Source organism: Thermobia domestica, chromosome 9 (assembly GCF_964235325.1).
Source record: "Thermobia domestica chromosome 9, izTheDome1.hap1.1, whole genome shotgun sequence".
NCBI classification, from domain to species: domain Eukaryota; kingdom Metazoa; phylum Arthropoda; class Insecta; order Zygentoma; family Lepismatidae; genus Thermobia; species Thermobia domestica.
The window spans coordinates 282,653,929-282,678,706 of record NC_137462.1 but is presented as its reverse complement, the minus strand read 5'-3'; the positions used below and the strand labels follow the sequence as shown (position 1 = coordinate 282,678,706).

Genomic DNA, 24,778 nt, shown 5'->3' with positions numbered 1-24,778 from the left:
TATTAACTACTGGCATTTATCCTGATCTTTGAAAACATAGTAAAGTTACTCCAATTCTTAAAAAAGGTAATCAGAATCAAATTGAAAATTACAGACCTATTACTCTGATTTCAACACCTTCTAAAATATTTGAACAAATTCTTTACAACAGAATTTTTATACAATTTAAATCCCATATCACTTTATCCGAACATGGTTTTTATCCTAAAAGATCCACGTTAACCAATCTTTCATTCACTCAATTCTTATCAGAATCATTAAATGCCAATCATCTAGTTGATGTAGTATATACTGCTTTTTCCAAGGTGTTTGATAAATTAGATCACTCCCTTTTGTTGGCTAAGTTGGATTTCTTTGGGTTATCTTACAGCTTATTAAAATTGTTATCTTCATATTTACTCAATCGGAAATATACAGTTATTTTCAATCGTACACAATCTTTCCCTTATACAGTTTCATCCGGCGTTCCTCAAGGATCTAATCTAGGTCCTTTATTATTTTTACTTTTTATTAATGACTTACTATCTGTTATCAAACACTCACAGTTGTTGATCTAACCTTACGCTGTTACTCTAAAAATTTACAAGCAGATTAACTCAACTGCAGATTCCGACAATCTGCAACAAGATATTGATTCTTGTTACCAGTGGAGTGTAACTAACAATTTACCATTTAATATTAATAAGTGCTCTGTCATTACGTTTACAACGAAAAAGATGTTCAGAAAACATGATTGTAGTATCAATGGAACTCTGTTGGGTAATAATGATGTTGTTGTTGATTTGGGCATTACATTTGATACTAAACTGTCATTTAATTTACATTTGAAATGTTTAGTTTCTGAGTCACATAAAGGTCTAGGATTTATCATAAGAACAACAAAATCTATGACTGACGTTTCTGCAATCACAACTTTGTATTACACATTTTTACGGAGTAAATTTGAATATGCTTGTGAAATTTGGAGCCCTTATTTGCAAACTCACATTGATGACTTAGAACGTGTTCAGTATACATTTCTTTGTTATTTGTATTTTAAAAAGTACAATAGATCAGCTAAATTAAATAGAGTATCTTATTCTGCTTTGTTGTTAGAATTTCCCATGCCTATGCTAATTAATCGTAGATTGCACGCACAAAATATTTTATTGTATAAGATTAATTATTTTGTGGATATGCAAGATGTTTTGCAATATATTAAATGTTAAATCTGTACGTTTAAGATTACAATACCATTTACTATAAGCAGGTCAAATATCATTCAACATCAACATTCCCCGGCAATTAAATTGTGCAATCTTCACTATGTTAATTATAAAGGAAGGGTATAAAGATCGATTTTTCTGTGCCATATGCTCAATATATATATATCTATAATTCGAAATTACTATAAGTAACAAATGTTCAAAGTAACAGTGTGCTTTAAACTTTATATATCAATAGTTACTCTTGTATTATTCTTATTAGTTCTTTTCTACTTTTTGTATTCCTAGCATCATTTCTTTGTATTATATTCTTGTATTCACATATCTTTCTTGTAATTTGTCTTGTATGTGTAGATTTTTCTTAGAATTTTGTATACTTTCTTTTATTGTAATTTAGCTCATGTATTCTTTTATTTGCTACTTGTTAAATGGAACATATAGCTCTGTCAAGGGCTTGAAATAAATAAATAAATAAATAAATAAATAGAGGCAAAAGCAGTCCGAATTGACCAAAGCACTATCTTTTGTCTTACTTTCCATTTCTCGTGGCTGCTGCACAATGTTACACACTTTTAATGTTTGTTAGTGGAAAGCAATAATATGTCTACAAAATAAATACCCTTTCCAAGTTTGGTTCTCATGGTTTTATTTGTCTAATTAAATTGTATATAGTACTCTGCTTGTAAGATAATGGTAATGAGGATTTAAAATATATGTTGAGGCTTCGAAATATTCGTTAGCTTTATAGTAAACTAAATCACTAATTATCCTGCGACAAACAACAAAAAACAATAGACTTGCACTTAATGTTGATAAATCTTATCATAGAAAAGTATGACTATACCATTATAATTAAGCTATAAGAAATAGTGATACGCAACATAATACTCTGTTGTAGCGAAATTAAAAACTTATAATCTTAATAAGTGATAAGCAACTAGTACCACAATCTGCTCAACTAATACTCATGTGCACGTATTTCTCTTCTTCCGTCTCTCTATTCCACTATAACTGTCGTAAAACGTGGCCGATTCCAATAAAGTTTGGTGTATACCTTTCGAAATAACCGTATTGTTTGGGACTGAAATTAGTCAACAATGTTAAAGAAGGGAGAAATTTATCCTATGTTTTCAATTTGATTAAAAATAAATACCTTCCGCTCGCTTCTACAATACATTTCACGCTTGGCCTATACAAAACGTTAAATTAAACTCTCATATTTCTTTGTTATCTGAGCATTATTATTTCGGTCCTAATCCCTTGGGAAGTTTAGGTATTACTTCGTTGAATATAATGTTACGTAGTAATGATTAATATTTTTGTTAATGCTTTCAGGACTTTTTGTTTTTCTTTCTCTCAGACACTGAAGGTCTAAGAACTACTGTGTAAACAATTGTTGAGTGAAGAAATGGCTTTTGATTGTTCTACCATTGCTTCTATTAAAGTTGAAGCGAAAACAGAAAATGAGTCTACTCAATATACCAATTATGAACTACATAATACCTCTGCTGATTTCGAAACTGAGGATCCTCTTTTAATTTCTACTTCACATGTGGAATGTAAGGAAGAAAGAAAAAGTAAAACAGACGTAGATGTTAACATTAGACTTTCCATGTTAGAAGAAAGTATGGTGGCCAATTGCACACCAGATTTACCCGTAAAAGATGAACGTATTCAAAGTAATGAGGCAGATGTTAATTTTACACGCATCTTGGAAGAGACAAAAAATTATATTATTGAAAATCAGAACAGAGGAGACGTTCAGGAAAGCGATGGGAATCAGACCGAAGGAAATACTCAAGAAAGCAATTCCCAGGAAATAAATAGCAACACTCAGGGTCTCAGGTACGTTCATTTCTTCAGTTATTTTAGAAATATTTCTTTCCAGCTATTTTAACTATCCTTCGTTTGTTAACGTGACACAAGGCTAATTAAATCATAATTATTTGAATGAATGAGAGTATAATGGATTGTCTAGCTTCGTTAGAGATGGGACAATATGGCAATGAAATAAGGGTTCAGATGTTCAAGTAAATCGATATTAACTTCTTCTTTACATCAAACATCGACTGTTATTTGCACACAGCTGACTAATGTCAAACGTGATAGTTGTTCGTATAAAGTTATGCTTATAAGCAGACATCTTAACAATACCATGAATATGATGTGGAAAAAACAAAGTACAAGAATACTTGTAGGAGAATTCTAAGATGTTAGCTACAATACAGAGGACATTTATTATATTGATTAAGTACACAATTGGTTAATATATTTGATAATACACACGAAGAGGCACGTATTGGCTCAAACTTACACTGACCCATCTAACTCACTAAACATGATATACGACAAAAATTCATAAGTCTTCATTTATGTAGGTATTTTGTAGCTAACATTTTTATACAAAATAGAATAAAAATATCAGATAAGAAACACAAAGATATAATCATAGTACTGCAAGTATTGCGCAATGGGAAAGGTTGTCAGTACATAATTCGCTTTTGATGATTCTTCTGAAATTCTTGCATATCCTAATTACGATATGCACGATGGCTTGATTGATGTGCAAGTTCTATGATTGAATTAGGTCTCACTGTGGTCACCCTGGTCCAACACTTCAAAATTGTGTATTATAGAATATTACAGAATGTTCTGTATTTTTTTTTATTATTAAATTGGCTGTCGTTAATTTTATTACAAATATTTTTTCACCGAATTGTATTTTCCTTTAAATACTATTTATCCGTTTTTTGGACACTAATCATCTTACAATGAACGATTTTCAAGAAAATAGCCCGTACTAAACAAATAAAGAAATGGCAACATGTTCTGTTTAAAACAGAATCTTAAAACTGAAGATTTCAGCTACTTCAATTTTTCCAGTGTTGTATGATCATGCAGTACTTTGTTATCGTTAGATCAAAATCACAATAATTGATGTGTGACAAAATCTAAAAAGGTCATAATTTTAGAACGTTTTACTGCGTAGTTGTAGATAATTTGTTATATCTACATTAAACGACTAACATTGTAAACACAATTTTGTAAACTATGTTGTAAAATGACAGGCGAAAACCAAATTTAGTTAAAGTAATAGTATGATAGTTTATTAAACAAATAAGTTTTTCGAATGATTGGCAGTAATAAACTAAATAGCTTACATTTAATATCTTCAAATCAAACATTGGACTATTTTCTGATTGCATTTATTTGATTTATGTTTTTCAGAGGTGGCTATAACTTTTATTTATTAGAAGCACGTCAATGCATGATTACATAGCAAAATATTTCTTTGTTTTATATATATTCCAGTATTAAATAAGAAATCACAGTAATTGCTTTCCAGTTCCCATAAGTGAAATCATGGCAGAATGCGTTCTGTGTATTCTTTTACTTTGTTGCCACGATTGTGCACCGAAGCTAAACGAGAAATGATGATGGTGGAATGAATAGAGTGGAAGGAAACGGAGAAAACACATGAAAACCCAGAAACAATTATTTTTCCACACAAATCAACTTGGCGGAAGTTGGGATCCAACTAGCGACCTCACGCACGAGAGCTGAGCTCTCTACCGTTAAGCATTGCGTCACAGAAAATATGTACAGTAGATAAGCCAACTGACCTTTGCATGGTGTCACAAAATATGTATAATTAACCAGCATGAGAAGTAGAGTCATAAGGAATAGCAAACAATTTCATGAAAGCCGAGCACAACTAACGCGTGATGATCCAATATAACACGGGAAGGCCCCACTCTGATAGAGCTCATGAGAAATGAACATGAGCAAAATTTAAGGTGCTATGGACCAGAAGAATAGTAGCTACGGGCTTCAGAATTTGAATATCCACAAAATTATATTATGGATTTATGTACCTTTAAAGTAAATATCTTGAAAACCGTTAAAACAATCAAAACAAAAGCTATACAATATAATGAAAATAACATGCCCTAACGAATGCGACAAACAGTGTTGCCAACTCAGCGTAAAAATATTTTCTTTGAAATAGTACCATATACAAATGTGCACAGATTTAAAATGCACTATTGCGACTAAACATAACCGTGAAGTGTAGTGGTACAGTGTTGCAAGCTGTTGGTGCTACGTATGCTGAAAATGTACAATAGAGAAGTCTAATATGTGGCAAGAAGGAGTAATGAAGGAATGCACTAGAAAAAAGTGGGGGATCTTCATTACACTTCGCAACCGCCCGGCGAATAAGCAGAACACTTGCGAAACAAAATCATACACGCTAGGAAAGAAACACTTGTTTTCTAATTCTGTAAACTGGTTCTCCAGATTATCTTATCAATATTTGGAAGAGTACCTCCTTAGTTTATATCTTTCGTGTTAAGTGACATATTCTTTTACTTCCCCCCCCCCCCCCCCGTACATGCCATATGATTATGTTTGTACACTTTAATATTACATATTCACATTAGAAATATAATTATTTTATTACTACCTCATTTCGTTTTTAGTCGGCTCGGATAGCCGTGTGGTCTAGAAAGCTAGGCAACTGACATTAAGGATTGCGGGTTCCAATCCCGCCTCGGACATGTGTTTGTTGTACTTTTCACCTTGCATTCCATTGTTATCTTTCTCTTTCATAATGGTTCGGATCCCACTTAAGAATAGGTCCCGTTCTATATAGCTTCAAAACTGACACATGAGGTAAAAATGGCATCACTTAATTTCGTTTTTGAAATGCACCAATATCTTGTCACATTGCTTACATTTTGCTATTTTATACTATCGGTGTTAAGCATTTGAACTAAATTCATGAGACCCAGATTCCTTTCTTACCCTCTGTTGTCACATATCAGAGTTCTCCATTGTACATTTTCAGCACACGTAGCCCCAACCGTGTGGAAAACTGCACCACTACACTTCACTGTTACATTTAGTGATTGCATTTTTAATCTACGCACATTTGTATATGGCGCTATTTCAATTTTTTTTTTTTTTTTTTTTTGCTGAGTTGGTTGTTTTGGTAGTACATATTTGGTAGTACGGTGTTGTTTTCGATAGTACATTTTGTTCTCATTATATTGTGCAACTTTTGTTTTGATTCCTTTAATGGTTTTCAAGATACTTACTTAAACCGTATATATTTCCATGATATGTGGTATAATTTATGGGATATTCAAATTTTGAAGCCACGTAGCTCCTATCCTTCTGATCCATAGCACCGTAAACTTTCCCCATTTTCATCTCTCATGATGGTCTGTCAAATGTGTTATGTAGTAATCAGATTTCAGCGGCAACTTGTGGGACCCTGCCGTGTAAGAATGGGCAATATAAATTTGTATATTTAAAAAAGTTTCTGGAAAACTTGTCTCTTCCATATTCTCCAAAATCGGTCGTTTTCACCGAAATTGGTTTCGATTTTCCATCGAAATTACTTTCTTCCTCTGGAGAGAGTTTCCGAGATTTTTTTGTTAAAATCAGTATGATCTTCATCAAATCGGTATTTGTTCTTGTTCTTGTACTACTCATCTCCAAACAAAATAAGAAACTAAATAGCTTTCTTCATAAGAAATCCAATTGTTATTTTAAGTTTTTTTTTTTTTAAGTTTTCACAAACCGTTCTGTTTTTCCTAAAAGGAATTTTTATGTGCTCATGTGGAGGATACAGATTACCAAGAGATAATGCAAGATTGTCTATTCGAGTCACATCATAAAGTACTAAGCAACGTCTCGTATTTCACACGTCGTCATCCTTTCTCACAATATTCTTGGAAACCATTTTTCCAATATTTTTTTTATTTTCGTAAACAATCTCGGTGTTATTGATATAATGATGAACACAAATAGTATAAAAAATATTACCAGAGCTATATCATCGGTTTCGTAAGAAAAGAATTACCCAGAATAAATTATAATCCGTTCTTTCATCTATAGTAAATTCGTAAACAGAGAACGAAGTAGTTAGTTGTTTTACTTGGAAACAAGTATTCCAGTATTTTGTGAAGTGAGAGACTACGTCTGAGAATAATTCGCCATCTACATAATTTTATTCAGATCCATGCAGGGGCAAAAATAATATTTATTACTTAAATCGTCTCTGCTATACCGCTGCCGCACATTAAACTCTTAATGTTAAACAGTGAAATGATATTGTTGGGAGTTTAATTCCTTTCTCTTGTGATAGAATCCTCGACCAAAAGTCCTATGAGAAACCCGAAAGACGGGAATACTGCTTTATAACAATATCATATACATTCACAGTTGAGTGGAACAAAGATCTTTCCGGGACAAGGGTGTGAACGGCATTAGGACGTAATATTTCCGTTTTTGTGTACTCTATAAAGCTAACGTTCGTGACTGCATATTGTTGGGTTTCTTACGTGGAACTATGAGGCCTTCAGTAGTTTATTTCAAATGTTTAGCCATGTGACAGAATCTCTCAACTTATTTTGTGTAGCTATGATTATATGCCGCCTTAAAATAACTGCTCCGAAAGGAAAACATATATCTCATTTACAAAGTAAAATGTGATCTTAGAAGTACATTACTTTATTTTTTATTAAAGAAAACAATAATTTAAAGTAAAAGAAATATTATCGTAAACTTACGTAGTTATATTCGATCTCTTCTGCCGGCTTCACTAATTAAGACTGACAAATATAGCAACCATATTACACCTTTTCAGCATTACGTAAGTTGTTGGAACATTCTCAGCGAAAAATCACTTTATCATTAGGTCGTTTTAGATGCTCCACTGCTGAAATAATGAGTTCTAACCATATGAGTGTAATTGTGTCATTTCAAAATGTCATTGGGAGGGCTTCGCCAAGATATGAGCATTTTGGGCTCGACTCTGCGTGCACCTGGAACGTAGCATATAAATATTACGTACTGAGTGCCACTCGCCAGGAGTCGGAATTATTAATCAGTGAAATTATTAAATACAATAAATTAGGATCCGAACCAAACAAAAATAATCTTTCATTGATATCGTGTTCTTGGTGAATCCTTCTCGTTTCGTTACTGATAATCTCAAAATAATTCAGAACATCTGATGCCCACTATCTCTAACCGGGTTTGGAGGACATTCAGTTAAATCGAATTGAGTGCGTATCATACCGTGAACCATAGCCTCCGTTACTAGAAGTCTCATGTAACCTCGGATTTCCAAATGTGGAGTCTCATATAGCCCCAGCTTGGGAGTTAACTAAGTTCACCTTAACGTAAACATTTATTATTGGAACCAGAATACGATGTCCTCTTGTACTGCATTGTGGCTGTAAACATAATAACAACGAAGTAGCCTGTACGTGTAACTATATTATTATCTTACCGTTACAAACACAAAACATTATAATTAAACACAAATAATTAATCAATAGGATTCCGATTGAAATAATATTCACTATTAATTTTCAATGTAATTTAGAAAGAAAAATATTGATCCAATAGCACGACGCGGAGGGTACGAACGGTTACGCGACACGAAAGTCACGGATTTACTTCACTAATATTCATTGTTTAAGAAGATAATTACACTCATTTTCACAGATGAAGAATTGTTGTGAGATTTAGAAGACATTTCACTTACGTATATTATATTCTTCTCCACATTGGGAAATTTACTTTCCTTTTTGTTTCATGTCGAGAGATTTATATTTTCCACAATTTAAAATGATTTCTCAGTATGTCATCCTAACGTGTTTTGATTCAGCTAAAGCTGCTTCCTGAATGTCTGTTAACTCCAAGCGTCACTTGTTCGCAGACAATGGAAACGCGTATGAATACAATTTTTTGTAAAATATATTGCCACTAGAACATTCAGTTTTTGAAATGATACACTATTTAGCGCTAATGATAAAAATGTTAGTATTGTTAATATTATAATTAACATATGTGTAAAGTTGCGGAGTAAATAACTCAGCTCCTAATCTTCTCGGGGGTTTGTATATGATTTCTTAGAGCCCCAATATGATTCCTAGAATTATGTCTGGCAGAGCGCTGATTTTAGGAATTTTTCTCATTAATACGAGTGTGACACAAAATGTTGTAGAACGTAACGATACCGTTATAACCATTTAGTTTCAGGCATTCGTAACAAAGTTCACACTGTACTCCTGATTTCTGAAAGTTTCCCTAAATGTGTCACTTTACAGCTTCCCGATGTCTGAATTTGCAACAGAAAATTCGCAAGACCTTTAGCTTTTACCCAATTCTATCCAGAATAACTTAATAATATCCGTACCTCCAGGTGTCGTTTTCCACAGATATTGCCTCTTCTAAGAAAAAATTAAAAAAATCCCATTTGCTTTTTTTGTATTTTTGCATCCCCTTTCCTCCTTGTAGCAAAACACCTGAATATATCTAGTTTGAAGTAAATAACTTATAAGGTGAGCAAATGGCATAGTTATGTCCTCGCCTACGGTATCGAGAACTTATAGTCATTATATTTCATATTTGTTATTTGCTTTATATAATCTTATATCAATGAATGCATCTGTCAACTCAGAAGGAAAATAGTTAATTAAAAAGATGTTCCAATATAGTTATTAAAAAAGATATGAATAAAATAAAAGATATGTGCTTCCTTGTTGAGGAATTATGGGGAAAATGGAAGTGAAGAGTGTCCTGAGGTGTATACTTAACTGGTAACAATATAAATATGCTTAGGTGCCAATAAGTATGTCTGATTATGGTAGAACGGAGAATAGAAGCGCAGTACTTACAAAAATTTTGAAGTAAACAGATAGCTTTAAATCTCAAAGGATTTATGTTTATGTATGGAAAGCAAACATCATAGGATAGTCTAAATTCATGTTTCTGTCATCACAGAAGAATGGTAGGATATTAGTGCTTGTTTTTAATTGTGTGCTGTATTTAATCCAATCAGTTTCCCGAATGCACTCGGAATCTGTTACATGTCTGTTTTATATTGACGTTCGTTCTCCGTATGATGGCCATTATCTTCTGTTCTCATGTCAACTACTGAGCATTCCTTTTATTTTTTTTTTTTCCTTAAGAACTAGCAAACTAGAGCATGTGTTGAAGTATTGCTCGCTAAACAACCCATCTTTTCTTTACAGTTATCATAAATTGTTTATTATGTAATTGTTCAAGTATTTCATTTTATTTATTTCCCAGTTTCATTAGCTTACAAAACACGAGAAATTCTCGTATAAGCTTTACAGTTGTCAATGAAATACGTAGAAATATTATCAGTAAGCAGAAGGTATACATAATATTACACTTAAGCATCTTACTAAAATATATAACCATAAAATACAAGATATTATGAAGTACAAAAACATGACCATTTACATGCTAATTAGGAAATCATTTACACTACACGTGGCATGTACCGAGAGGAATTTTCTCTTGCCAATTCTTTATTTAATTAATCGTTTAAACATTCCTTAATAGTATAATAGCACCTTTCATCAAGCAGGTTAAATAATATTTACAAAAAAGTTGTAACGTTAGTCATATTTTTTAACTAAATAAGAAGTTTATTATACAACCTAACACAGTTTATATACCATACACAGTTTTGCTCATATTAGCATATTTTCGATACATCACAAATATGTTACAATCTTGCTTTGTATTCTGGTTATGAACATTTTTGTTAAAGGTAAAAAAAAAAGAAACCTTTTTCACAGTAAAAAGAATAGATTTATAAATATATAACGTGGGAGATGTTAAAACTTTTGCTTCTATAAAAACCTTTTTACATAACGACTTTGTGGGTAATACAAAAATTATTCTAATCGCTTTCTTTTGCAAACCGCTTAAACTATTTTCAGAAATCTCCCAATCTATTATTCCGAAGCTAATTAGTGAATTAAACTTGGCGTAGTAAAAGCTGATAAGTACTTCTCTCTTGAAGTTTATATAAGGCAAAATACAGGCTACTTAGCTTCTTGTTTGAACGGGAGATGTGAGATCGTCCACTTATGGTTATACGTAAAACTTTGTTCTGCAAGAATATTGCAGGGAATAAGAACATGTTTTTATTCTAGGTCATATGCGCGGTTTCCCCGGAAAGTGAAAATTTAAGAGAATCCATTTATCATAATTTATAATTAATCTGTTCGCTGTTCAATACGTTACCAATTTGTAGGTAAAAATAACAGATTTCCTATATTCAATTTCCTGATATAATACATTTTGCTGGATACAGATATTCTAACAAATCATTTATATATAGCAGGAAAAAGATAGCATCCAAAACGGAAATTATTTATGTGTTCTAAGTCGGTTGAAATTGTTCCAAATTTTCATTGTGTACTGTCATTTCGTTGTGGAATCTTTTGCAGATAACAATGACTGTGATGTTTATATTCTGATTCCAGCAATGTGCTGCTGTTAAGTACATTTTCCTATATGAAATCTCCAATGGATTCATTCTTACACTGATCACTAGGTTTCGACTACTCATTTCATACACTTTATGAATGTGGTACTCCTAAAAACTTTTAATGCATTATGTCATTTTTATCTCTAAGTCATTATTTTCCTATTTTCTATGCAGAATATTGGGATTTTAAACGAGAGAAAAATTAACTAACTTTTTGAAATACTATCGTATCCCAGGTTTTCATATTTGCAGAATATCATACTTGAACCCAGGATATTATTCTATCTTCTATTGTATATTTTATTTGTTAATATTATTGTTCTTAATGTACTTAATATCAGAGATGGCTCTCTAATGTAGTGAATGAGTGGCATGCCTTCCCAAATAATAAGAAAAATTATTTAAGAACAACTATTACATTTATCTCTGTGTACAAATGAGAAAACTGAACAAAAAATTTTAGTTGCTTTAATATTGATTTATATGGGAGATACTACAACATAGCGTATGTAAGTCACGAGATCTGTAGTCAGGTCTTCTGGCTTGGATCTTTTTAGTGTTCGTCCATCTCACAAGGTAGACCTTTAAATGCCAGCCTGTACATTTTCCGTGACTGAACACTTCTTTTCCCTACCTACTTGTAGCAGGAGGGAAAGGATGAAATAGGCGATATTGAGGCTCTAGGCTGACGAGCGATCCACGAGGGCGAGAAAGACTATGCAGTAGGTTTGCATGGTTTCCGGAAAGTATGTGAACTCTTTCCTTTCTTAGAATATGCATTCCAATCAAAGCGTAATGATAAAATTCAGCGGTCGCAAAACATATGTATCCGGCACTAATGTCAGCTGTTTCAAATTATTTTTACTCACTTCCCACCTTATAAGTGCTAGAATTGTCTTGCTTAAATGTAATCTGGAATGTCAAAAATTATAGAAATGACTCTAGTATCAGTCGTTTTTCATTATTTTTCATCATATCCGCTTTTCACCCCCTAAGAATGCTAAATGGTAGCGATGTTGCCCCGTAGCGTATTTCTTCGAAGACTGTAAGTCATATGTGTATCAAGTTTGGTTGAAATTGCTCTAAGCGTTTAAGAGTTTTGCTTTAACGTACACACATACTGTATGTCGCTGCACTTTATATATTTAGATGCCATCTTCCCCCCTTAAAGTTTCATTTTTCTAGCTTGATGAGCTTACGAGATACTTAATGTTTTTATATACATGATGATTCCCTGATCTCTCCTTAGGATGCCCATGTTAATAGATTAGATATATTTTGTAGAGGAGAGGACGATAATCATACCAAATTGCATTTTAATTTGTTCAGTAGTTATTGCGTGATGCTTTCCAGAAGACTCACATTCACTTGTAGGGTTGAGCACGCATTCCCAAAACAAGTAAGGAAAGGAAAATTAAGAAGCTATAGGCACGAAGATGCGCTTTCTTCAAAATAAGTAAGGAAAGGAAAGTGCGAGCCTTCTTTTGTAGTAGTAGAAATGGCACTATTGTGTCTCGAAGCGTGGCTGAGATTTGTAACCATATTTTCGTGTGTGTTTATTTAAGAGTTCTCTAATAAGTAAAGTTATAACAAGTAGTGAAGGTGTTGAGATGTATCGCAAATTAAGAAAGTAGCAGCTTGTTTCGTGCTACAGGCTTGGATAATACACAAGAAAAACATAAATGTGATGATAGAAGTGTTGCGAAGATTTCGAGGTGTGGAACCACAACCACGTTAAACCATGAGAAATCTTAACGAACGATTCAAGGCTATAGGTTCTGTATAAGATCCACCACGAAATGTACGAAGGGAATGAAACATTGAACTTGTTGCCAGAGTTGTGTATCTAGCCTGATTAAGTCTACCAGAAAGTGCACATGTGACCTAAGGATGACGTATACATCTGTAAGGAACATGTAGGAACATGTCTTTTAAGATGAAACGTGATCGACTAAAGCTTCTACATGCGTTGCACGAATGATATTCAGACCGGCATGTTGAGTTCTGTGAGTGGTTTCTCATTTGCAACGAAGCTGACAGAAACTTATGGTTTTTTTTTTTCGACATGGGAGGCCTCATTCAAACTCCACGGTCCTATAAATAGATACGATTGTGTTTACTGAAGTAATACCGAACCACACGAAATTTTGACAGAAGAATTAAAGGTTTTGTGTCACTGTTTTCGATGGTATTTAGAGTGATAGTTTCATAGGTGCATTTTTTTTTTCAAAAAATCTTCTCAGTGACACAAATTTTCAAATGTTGCAGGAACTTGTCATTCCAAAACTTGACACTAATGCTTGTTACGAAGTCATTCAGTTCATGATGCAACACGATGAAACACCACCTCATTTTGGCGTTGTGAGTAATTTCTTCAATCAGGATTTTGATGAATGGATTGGTCGTCATTTCTTTTCATTTTATTTATCCTCCATTCTGTACAAACTTGGAAATAATTTTCCGATAGTACATGGGATTCGTCATGGTTAATTGAAGCAGTACATATATTGAACACATTTGTTAAACATAATTCATACATTTATACATTATAGTAATTTGAAATATTATTATACCAATACTACAGCATACCTTATACATAAATTGACCTATCTTGTTAATTTGGTGTTATTATCTACATTGTGACTATTTAATTGATTATATTTATCTATTTTATAGAAGTAATATGACAATATGTAATCTTTTAATTTTCTTTTGAATGCAACATTAAACTTGATTACCTTTAATTTGTTTGGTAATTTACTCTGTAGCATAATGCAACATATTTTACTCCCTTTTCGTACATTGCTGTTGTATGGTTTGGTGGATGAAAATTACGTTTTTTTTGTTGTGTTACCAGGTAACCAATAAAGTTCGTGCAGTTTCAGTACAAAAAAAGTTCCAAAAAATATGTTTATTCCGCAAAATATCCGCCATCTGCTTCTACAACATTGTCCCATCATTTTACAAGCCTGTAGATGCCATTTTTAAGGAAATCCTTGTATTGGAATTCAAAAAACTGCGCCACCGCGTTTTCAACCTCTTCTTGAGTTTCGAATTGTCGATTGCGCGTATGGTTGTCCATAGACAAAATAAAGATGGTAGTCTGCTGGAGCAATGTCTGGTAAATACGCTGGATGTAGCACAAGTTACCAGCCGGGAGAAGAAATCACCTCGAGGGTCATCTTTGCTATATGAGGTCTAGCGTTGTTTTGGTGGACAAGAACACCCTTCCTATAGTGCAGTTTTTTTTTTCAAGCTGTTCGACTGCTCTTTGTAATTTTGTTCGTTAGGTTTTACCACTTTCCAAGAACTCATAATGAACAATGCCAGCAGTAGTCCACCATACACACAACATCACCTTCCGCTGATAAAAAAAAGCAGGTTTTGCACTTAAAGGCATGGAGTCATTTGACGATAGCCAATGGTACGGGCATGTTTTGTTATCGCACAATACCCAATTTTCATCACACGTCAAAATGCGGTCCAAAATTGGGCAGTTGTTTTTCCTAGTCAGCAAGAAAAAGCAAATGTTCAGACGTTGGGGACAGTTCGCAGCAATCAGCTTGCGAGGGACCCACTACTCAGTTTCCAGGATTTTCCAAGCTCATGCAAGTGCACACGAATAATTTCGTCGCTTACCCCAAATCGTTGACCGAGTTCTTGAGACGTTTGACTTCAATCCTCTTCAATTGCTGCCTTGACTTGATCCAAATCGAGAGATTTTGGTCTGCCCGATCGAGGTTTGTCTTCAAGTGTCTCTTTGCCGGTCGAAAAGGTCCACTTTTGAGCTTTCCGTTCACTAATTGTACCCTCTCCAAACGATTCACATATTTTTCTTGGTGTTCTGCACCTTTTGTGCCCAACTTGAACTCATACTGTAAACAAGCCCTGATTACTGCGTTTGACACAGACATGGTTCACTGCTAATACTTGAACTGTCGAATACGACCTGTTATTTACGTTAGCCAACGTGCGAATGACTCAGCTTTCAGAAACTCTCACATGCAGATACCCCTGAAGGCAGAAATGATTACTACCCCACGAGAAATAGCGGAAAGTGTAAAAACCGCATTTTACTTTCTTGGTTGCCTGGTATAACCATGCACGTCATCGCTTGTCGTGTACTCATTTATACTGGATCTTATTAATTCTATTAAGCAATATACAGTATATACAAACATGATAAATGTAGTATAGCTAGTTCTTTGAAATATTTCATACAAGACTCTCGCGGTCCTACAGCGGCCGGGATCCGTACAATTATTTTTTGAAGAACAAATATACCTCTACCTTTTACAGTATTTCCCCAAAATATTAATCCATCTTTTAATATCGATTCAAATGAGCAGTAACATAATGTTGTTGCTGTATTTCAGTTTATGGTGTTTTTAATGATTTGTACGGCGAAACACATTTTTCTTAATCTGTTCGCATTTTTTTCTATATGACAATCCCATTTTAAATTTTCTGATATATGAACACCTAAAAATTTTCCGGAACTTGTTTTATTTCGTTTTCTCCTATTTTTATACTTCCTTTATCTAGATTGTTGTTTGTTAATTTAAAGCTTATTGACAAGGTTTTTTCACATTTACTATTCACATATTATAATCAAACCAGTTCGTTAGCTGTTTTACGGCATTTTCTGTTACAGTGAAACCTCTCTAAATTGGACAGCCGTGGGGAATCAAAAATTGTCCGCTATAGAGAGGTGTCCGTCTTAGAGAGGTTTCGATATTTTCTTACGTTAATTAGTAAATAAGGTGATGTGTAATTACAAACTATTGAAGGTAATTTATCAAACCATTCTATGACTGGGCATGTCGACATCTGCGGATTCTCCACAAATCGCTTTGAAAGAAATTTTGTGTCTAATCCGAAACTTCTCTGACCACTCGTTCGAGACCTTGAAATCTGAAACATTCATTTCTGTTGCTACCTCCAAATTCTTAGCTTTTAGCATCGACCCTAATGCAAGAATTTTTTTCATTCCGTACTCTATAAAAACATTCACTTGCACACCAACTTTGTTCAAAGCAATGAGAGACTATTTTCATTGTCATTTTCACACCACAACTTTATTAACTTGTCTTGGCTTTATATTATCTCAAGTGCTTGTGTTTTACCTATACAAAAATTTTCAGCTATCCTTCGCACACCTCAGTATTCTTCGAAAATTCAATCAATTCGGTTTTAACATTAGCGCTTCTCGTGGCATTTCGAAAGCTCACAACAACTTGCACTTATTGCTTATTCGATGCAGAATGACTTTAAAAGATTTCCGTCTACAAATAAAGGGAATAAGACAATATGCGAATACGAGGACAAAAAATACCACACATGTCTTCTGCTTGATTCCAGCGAAACAGTAGAATGACGTGTCATCCCAAATGGCAGGCAACTGTCAATCACTTTTGATTCAAAAATAGGTTGGGTGGGAGTGGAATGCAAGCAAAGGATATGAGGGTGTTGTTAAACAAAGACGCATCATCTGAGTTTCTGAACAACCAGTTGACGAGGAAAAATGTTATTGCAATGCTTCCTTGGTGATACATGTATGCATTTCTGAAAATGTATATATATATATATATATATATATATATATATATATATTTATATTTGTACTTTTCAACTTGTTTCTAGAGAAAGTGTCCGTAATATGGAGATAAATAATACCTATAAGAGACAGAAAAGACTGTCCGTGTCCGTACTAGAGGGTGTCCGCTTTAGAGAGGTTTGTCAACATGGTTTTTTCCTATTACAGTGTTTGGGGATTACAAAATATGTCCGTTGTGAGAGGTGTCCGCTTTACAGAGGTGTCCGTTAGTAGAGGTTCCACTGTACTAGCTAATTGTTGTTGGTTTTCGCCTGTTATTGCTACACTTGTGTCTTTATGCTACGCGAATAATGTGGCTTTTGCAAAGTTTAAATTATCCGGAGATCGTTTATATATATCAGAAACAGTAGTGGCCGAAGAATTGATCCTTGTGGTACGCCGCATTTTATTTTATTCATTGTAGATGTTAAAGCAGTTATATTTTAATTTCTCCCATCTACTCTAGTTACCTCCACCACCTGCATTCTGTCAAATATGAATGAAACCAGTTTCTTATTACTCCTCTTCTTCCACATTTCTCCATTTTATGTAAAAGTTCTCTATGAGACACAAAGCCAAACGCTAAACTAGCCTCTAGTAAGGTCTAAAAACAACCCTATGACTTACTTTTTTATCTAGTAGTTCGCTTATGTAATTCAAATATTGGTAAATTGCAGTTTCCACTGATTTTCCGTGAATATATCCATGTTGATCTTTCGAAATTGTTCCAGTACTTTGTAAATATAGTGTAACCTGTTCGCTCATTCTTAATTCCAATATTTTCGCAAATGTTGTAATAATTGAAATCGCTCTATAGTTAGCGATATCCATTATATCCCCTTTTATATAAATTGGTTTAACTTTGGTAACTTTTAATTTATCAGAAAATACTCCTGTTTGGAAAGAAAGGTTTATTAAATAGCATAAAACTTGAGCTAGAGAATTGCTTACAACTTTTTGACAAGTGCAGACGGTATTTCATCAATTCCTGATGACCATTTATTTTTCATTTTATTGATAATTTTAATTACGTCGGTCACGTTTACAGGATATATGTACATTGAATTTAGATTACTTTTTATGTTAACTTCCCAAATTGTTTGCTATTTTTGTATTCGTCATATATTCTACTTAAATTTATATAATAAGAATTGAATGTCTCTGAAATCATTCGTGGGTTATGGATTACTTCGTCATTGTGTTTTATTTTAGTAATATTTTCTCTTGTTTTATTTATTTTTACTTGATTATTTACTAATGACCACATCGCTTTGGTCTTATTAGTCGAATGCTGTACTATAGTTTCGTCGTGCGTTTGTTTTACTGCTATAATTAAATGTTTATATATATTTTTATCTTTCTTTTAATATTTTTCAAATGCTTCAGTAGTATTTCCTTTCTTCCTTAACAAGTTTAATGTTTTCATTTTTTGACTTGAAATTTAATACCCTGAGTACACCATTATTTGGAAGTTTTTGGTTGTAAAGTAATACTTTTTTTGGGGGGGAAAGCTACATTGAAATAGTAACTAAGTTATCAAGAAAAACGTTCCAGGTTTCATTTACGTCATTATGTAAAAATATTTCGTCACAATTTTCATATGTAATTAGCATTTTAAAGTGCATAATATTATTTGTAATAAAATTCCTCCAATATGCGTGTATTTTTCTTCTTCTCGTCTTAAATACGTATTTTTATTTATTGGTACATCAGCAGTGAAAAGTTGACCAACATGGTCAGAAAACCCAGTGTTTACTACGCTAGCATGACTATTTAGTGTTAACTCATTTATCAGAAGTTGATTTATTGCTGTTTTGCTATTTTCGGTTATTCTAGTAGGAGTTTGTATGATTGCTTTGAGGCAATAGATTTCTAATATAGCATTAAATTTAAAATCAATCTTTTCAGTTTTCAAAAAATCAACGTTTATATATCCTATTACTGCTGCGTTTTTCCTTCTCTTCTGGTAATATTTTACAATTGTTTCCAGTTTTTTGTGAATAAGTCTAAATTACCGTCAGGTGTTCCATGTACACATACCATAGCTAAATTACATTGGAATAATTCTATTATGCTACTTTCAAAATGTTTGTCTACATTTAAATTTTCAAATTTCGTATTTTTGTTTGCATCCAAGCCTGCTTTAACCAATATGCACGACCCCCTCTGTTCATGTTACTTCTACTTGAATTTGCTAGTAATTTGAAACCCTCTACACCTAAGTACTCTATGTCATTTACTTTGTGCCAGTGTTCAGTTAAGCATATAGTATCTGTGTTACATAAATCATCTAGCATTCCTATTTCCAACACTAGCTTTTTGAGTGTTTCACCTCTGCACATTTTAGCGATAGATTTTTATCGGTATTATGCTTGGTTTACTTTGTTTGTGCTTATCATCACTAAAAAATCATCTGGTAAGTTTTTTTGAAAGCTTTCTGTTTCTCATTGGTTTCTGTTGTTTTTCTCCTTTCCCAAAGTTTGCACTTGGGTCCTTGATTATCCCCTTCGCACTTGAATCGTTATTTTTTTACATTTGTGTTTGAATCGTTACTCATTGTTGGTACGTATATATTTGTATCGGTCGTTACTGGCATATTGGTCTGACCATCAGAGGTGATTGGGAGATTAATTTCATGCCATAGCAGAGGAATTGGTTCCAGTTTGGTTTTATTTTAAATCATGTCTGCCAGTGTTTTTGCCATTTTTTCTTTATCTATTTTATTATGTGAAGCCCATGTCTAGTGAAACAAGTCTCTTTACATCAACAACTATACAGTTTGGGTGTAATTTCACCCACTTGCTGAGTTTATTATTTACTCTACATATTTCATCATTTACACAAGAGAAATTGGCTAGACAATGCCTATAAGGTATTCCTACTACAATAAAATTCACCCCTTTCACAGATTCAAAAAATTTCCACATATCATTAAATGAAAATGAAATGAATTTTTTTAATTTTTACGTCCCACGGTTATGCCGGCTATGCTAAAGGAGACAGTGATGATGAGTAATGAATGAAATGGTGGAATGAAGAAAGTGGGAGGAAACGGGAGAACCCCGAGGAAACCCACGCACCTCAGCCGATACATTTCTTGCTACATCAATAGCTCTAGCCCAAACCACGAGATATTCACATTCTACTAACGAATGACTTATGCTCAAGATATCTTTCGCCCTTCCACCTGGCTTTACTCTATCACATACTTCATAGCCATTACCCAAAATATGTTTGATTTCTGGAGCGCAATCACGACTATGGCTATCACCAATTACATTTACCTTGGGGCGGTTTGCTATTTCACTTACAATCGTTCTTTCTTTAGTAACACTGCTTGCAGTGTTTTTCAAGAATCGATTACCTTTCTTAATTTGAAGATGTTTCACTCGTTCATTTATATGGGCAATATGATTTTTGCGCGAAAGCTAAGTTCAGTCACTTCTCGGTTACATTTTACCGACATTCTGTTTTTCTATCCCAAATCCTCAATGACTGTTGTCCCTGCTTGTTGAATTTCAAGATAGTTCATATATTTATTCATCTCAGATTTCAGTTTCGAAGGGACTTCGATAAGTAAGTCATATCTATTTCTGGTGCTAACACTGTATATTATTTTCTTTGTCCTTTTGCGATACAGCCAGTTGAATTTTCGACACTATTTTATTTTTTTCGTTTGAGAATAAACGATTTGATGTTCGAGTACAGAACTCACTGCGGGAAGTATTTGACTTACACTGTACAATCTCGTTTCAACTATGGCGAGGACTTTTTTAACTTGCAGTAAGGGAGTTTTCACTTTTGCATATAGATTTATTGTATGAGTCATTTATGTCATTTTGTATTAGACTTAAAATTGAACGCAACGAGTCGAGTTGTTCTCGTAGTTTTTGTATAGCTGAGAAAATGTCACTCTGTAATAAGTTAACATCCCGATCTTCATTTGTTTTCATATTCACTACGTTGACACCACTATATCTATTTTTGCAATTTTCTTTACTTACACAATCACAGTGTTACGATTGACAGGAGTTCTTGCAGCTACTATAATTAATATAACTTTCCAATGCTTCTTTAGTAATATTTTTGATGAGTTCGTCATGAAATTCATTTTGTTTCATAGTGCGGTCTCTACAGTCCTTAACGCTTGACGCCATCTTTTGGACTTTCCTGCAATCCTCGTTGTACGACCGATTGACCACCCTGTTCAAATTACCTCACAAAATGTGACTTGTCAATGCGGTGTATTGTCAGAACCAGATTACTTTTCAGAAACCGGAACTTTGCAAAGCAAGTCACATTTGTAACTCCTTGAATCTTTGCTCCTATTCACTCAAAATCCGTCTTATCATGACCATAGTACCAGACGCTAAGGCACTTTGGATGTGCGTTACCCCATCCGTTTGACTTAAGTACTTCCTGCTATAGATACCACCAAAATTCGGATGTTTGTAATGCTGCAGCATTCTTAGTTCGTAATGCAGAATAACAAATTTCGTATTAAAATGTAGATTTGAAATATGTAAAAACCTAACATATTACCATTTAGAAACAGTAGAACATTATGTTGAGTTTCTAAGACTATTAACCTAGTGACATCGGCGCATTCCAGACAATGTTACCTGCCAGTATTGGCTTAATACAAAATTTAAGCCTTTTATATATTAATTTAAATGTTACAAAGGCGTATCAAGTAAATTTCTCACCATAATACGTACTAAATGAACAATTGAAGGGATAATTTGGATAAGGGCGTATCGACCTATGTCCGGTAAAATGAGATATACATATTTTCTGCAAGTTCGAGCACGTCCACTTATGTCTAGAAGGTGTTAAGGTAATATATCTGCTCCGTAGCGAACGCCTGTCTCCAAAGATAGTGTGTGAATACGTTGGTTAGTTGGATAAGGGCGTTTGTTTCTCTGCTCTTCTGAAAAATTCAAGAATTGCTAGTTACGCCCTTCTCCAAATTTACCCCTCAATTTATCTTGATACACCGTTGTAATTCTTCAACTAATACATAAAAGATGCTGAAACTTTCTTTTGCAAATACTGCCAGTTCACATTTTTCGGCATAACATGTAATACATGAAAATTAACAGTGTTCCTAACCCAAAATAAAATTGCATTTTTTTTTTAAATGGCACGAAGTCAAATCATTTTACATTTCAAATCTACATATAAAAAGAGGGTGTAGATATACACCCTACCACACTTGTTATGCGAATCGATATTTTTTATTAAATAAGAAACAAGTGGTTGACTAGTATTGACACATGAATTGCTTTACGCTTGTTGAATAACTTTATATATTTCTGCTGCCCAGGAATGCTTGCAAACCGTAAAATCGATTTTTCATAATCTGATAAAAGATTTAGATAACTCCTCCGAAGGCGTAAATATTCCCAAGTTTTAGCTGATGATGAACACAAATAATGAAGTTATAGCATAAAGATCATTTGCGAAAAGTGAACCCACGCAATAGTAATAAGAAAAAAAATAAATAACTTCAAATATATTTATGCAATCTAGGACATAATACACATCATGGAAGCTATCCGAAAGCATTATCGTCAGTGCTGTAAGTAATGTAGTGTTACAATTTCGTTATGTACTTTTTATTTTCAGTAGCATTATATATTATTCCATATATAAGATGACTGCATAATGTTGAACAAAAATATATGAATAATGTGTAGTAGTGTTGCATAATTGACAGCACTTACTTTAGGTGGTTGATTTGTATAGTTTTGATCCGTACATTGCAAAATGGTTTCTGACGAATGTACCTAGTCTTACCATAAATACTACCCCAAATTTTGAGGGTACCTGTACTTCTGCCCGTACAAGTGAGCGACGTCAAAAGCAGTATCGTGAAGCGTGAGTCATTGTTATATGAGCTGCAGAAGAATAAATGTACCAGTTGCAAGTTTTCAAGATGGAGTGGAGTGAGTATAAAAATCTTTTCGCCGTTATAGCGTTGCACAAGGTACGCTACCAAAGGAGATTTTCAAAACACTCCAGCAACTGCAAATCAATAAAAAATTCATTTACCGCACTATCCAGCGCTTTGTTGAGACTGGAACTCTGAATACTCGCTAGCGACAAGGAAGACCACGCACAGTACGAAAATCGGAACTTGAAAAGCAGTGGCACGCATGTCTGACAAAATCTGGTTAGAAAACAATCAGTTATCGCTCGTGAGCTAAATATACTGAAAATGTCTATCTCGCACCTTAAGTAGTGACCTCCGACTCCATGGTTACAAACAACACAAACGATATCTCACAACTGCAGCGCCAGAGGATCTTAAACGCAAACCACTTATTCAAGCGTTATGCAGCAAATGAGTGCCGTCGCATCCTTTTCACTGATGAAAAGATTTTCAGTGTTAAGGAGATTTTCAATGCCCGGAATGAGAGGATACAGTATGTGCCACATTTTTTAGACAAACTGGTAAAAAGGCTCCAGGGATCCCGAGGAGTCACCATCCAGCCTCACTCTTGGCGTGGTGGAGTGTGAGCTACAATGGTACAATGGAGCTCCATTGCTATGAAAATGGGCGCAAAACGTAAGTCAAAATGTACCAGGGGAAAGGATAAAGACAAGTGAAGAATCTCACCTTAAACAGGAGCTTCCAGTAAGACTCAGTCCCACCAAACAAGGCACTAAAGATAGAGGTCATCATTTCTTACACAGTGGGCTACTAGCCCATCAAGCATGGTTCAAATCTCGCCAATAGTGGCCAAGAAATAAGGTGACACGACACACACACCCACTCGGACTAAAAATCTGCACTCACACACAATGTGTTCTTGTCGTTTGTTTGCCCACGGGCATCAGTGAACAATTTCTTATCCAGTCAACAGTTGCTCATTCACAAGATTCAGAGTAACCATACTACCAGTCACCAAACCAATCACAAGCACATGTTAGTTTAAGCCTAAGCATTCTTCTTTCAACAGCAGAAAAAAGTCAGCAATTCCTTCTCTTTTTTCATTACTGCTAGCAATTAAGCTTATTTTGTAATGTAGCAAATATATGCAAAAAAAAAATCTATTTTCAAGAGAAACAAATATTTATTTTTAACTCCAAAAATGAAGAACAACAAATGTAAAATATACGAAACAACAAAAACCATGAAAATAATAAGGAATGAATTCAAATTTTTAACAGTACTCAAAATCCAAATATGAATATTAAACGCGCCATCCAGTAGTCAAATAAAGGTATATGACAACCTTTAATTTTTCTAAGATTTTTTCTGTACAATACGGAACAGGGTACATAATTACGTAATTTGCTTCCGATATTTTAAGGTTCTAATTTACATTAATACACACATCCAGTTCTCCTCTATACAAACTGTAAAAGCGTCTTGAGCATGTCCAATTAATTTTTGCCATTATTTTAATGAGACAAAATGCTCTCGACATTGTTGGAATTTGAACCTACGGAGGAATGATATGCCCATCGGAAAATGATAGAAGAGAGAAATAAATTTAAAATCTCCCACACCTAACCTCAAATTAGGTTAATAATTTCAACCTCGCAACATTCTCCACTCAGCACAAGGAACCTCACCATTTCTTGAGTCTTTCAACAATTATTTACCACACCTGTAACATTCCAACGAAAAAAAGGTTTTGC

The 24,778-nt window shown here is 33.9% G+C and overlaps 1 protein-coding gene across 3 annotated transcripts in view; it reads left to right on the top strand.

The window, feature by feature from the left end:
* LOC145660728 (uncharacterized) overlaps positions 1–24,778 on the top strand; it is a 67,389-nt gene that overhangs the window by 9,613 nt on the left and 32,998 nt on the right. Inside the window, exons 2-3 of one of the 3 annotated variants that reach the window (XM_081726122.1) lie at positions 2,541–3,050; positions 13,801–14,246. In XM_081726122.1, the coding sequence (XP_081582248.1) occupies positions 2,614–3,050; positions 13,801–13,858 (495 nt within the window). In that variant the 5' untranslated portion in view covers positions 2,541–2,613 and the 3' untranslated portion in view covers positions 13,859–14,246. Of the gene's footprint in view, positions 1–2,540; positions 3,051–13,800; positions 14,247–24,778 lie in introns of those variants that run through there. The other 2 variants (XM_081726121.1, XM_081726120.1) reach the window with 2 other exon arrangements.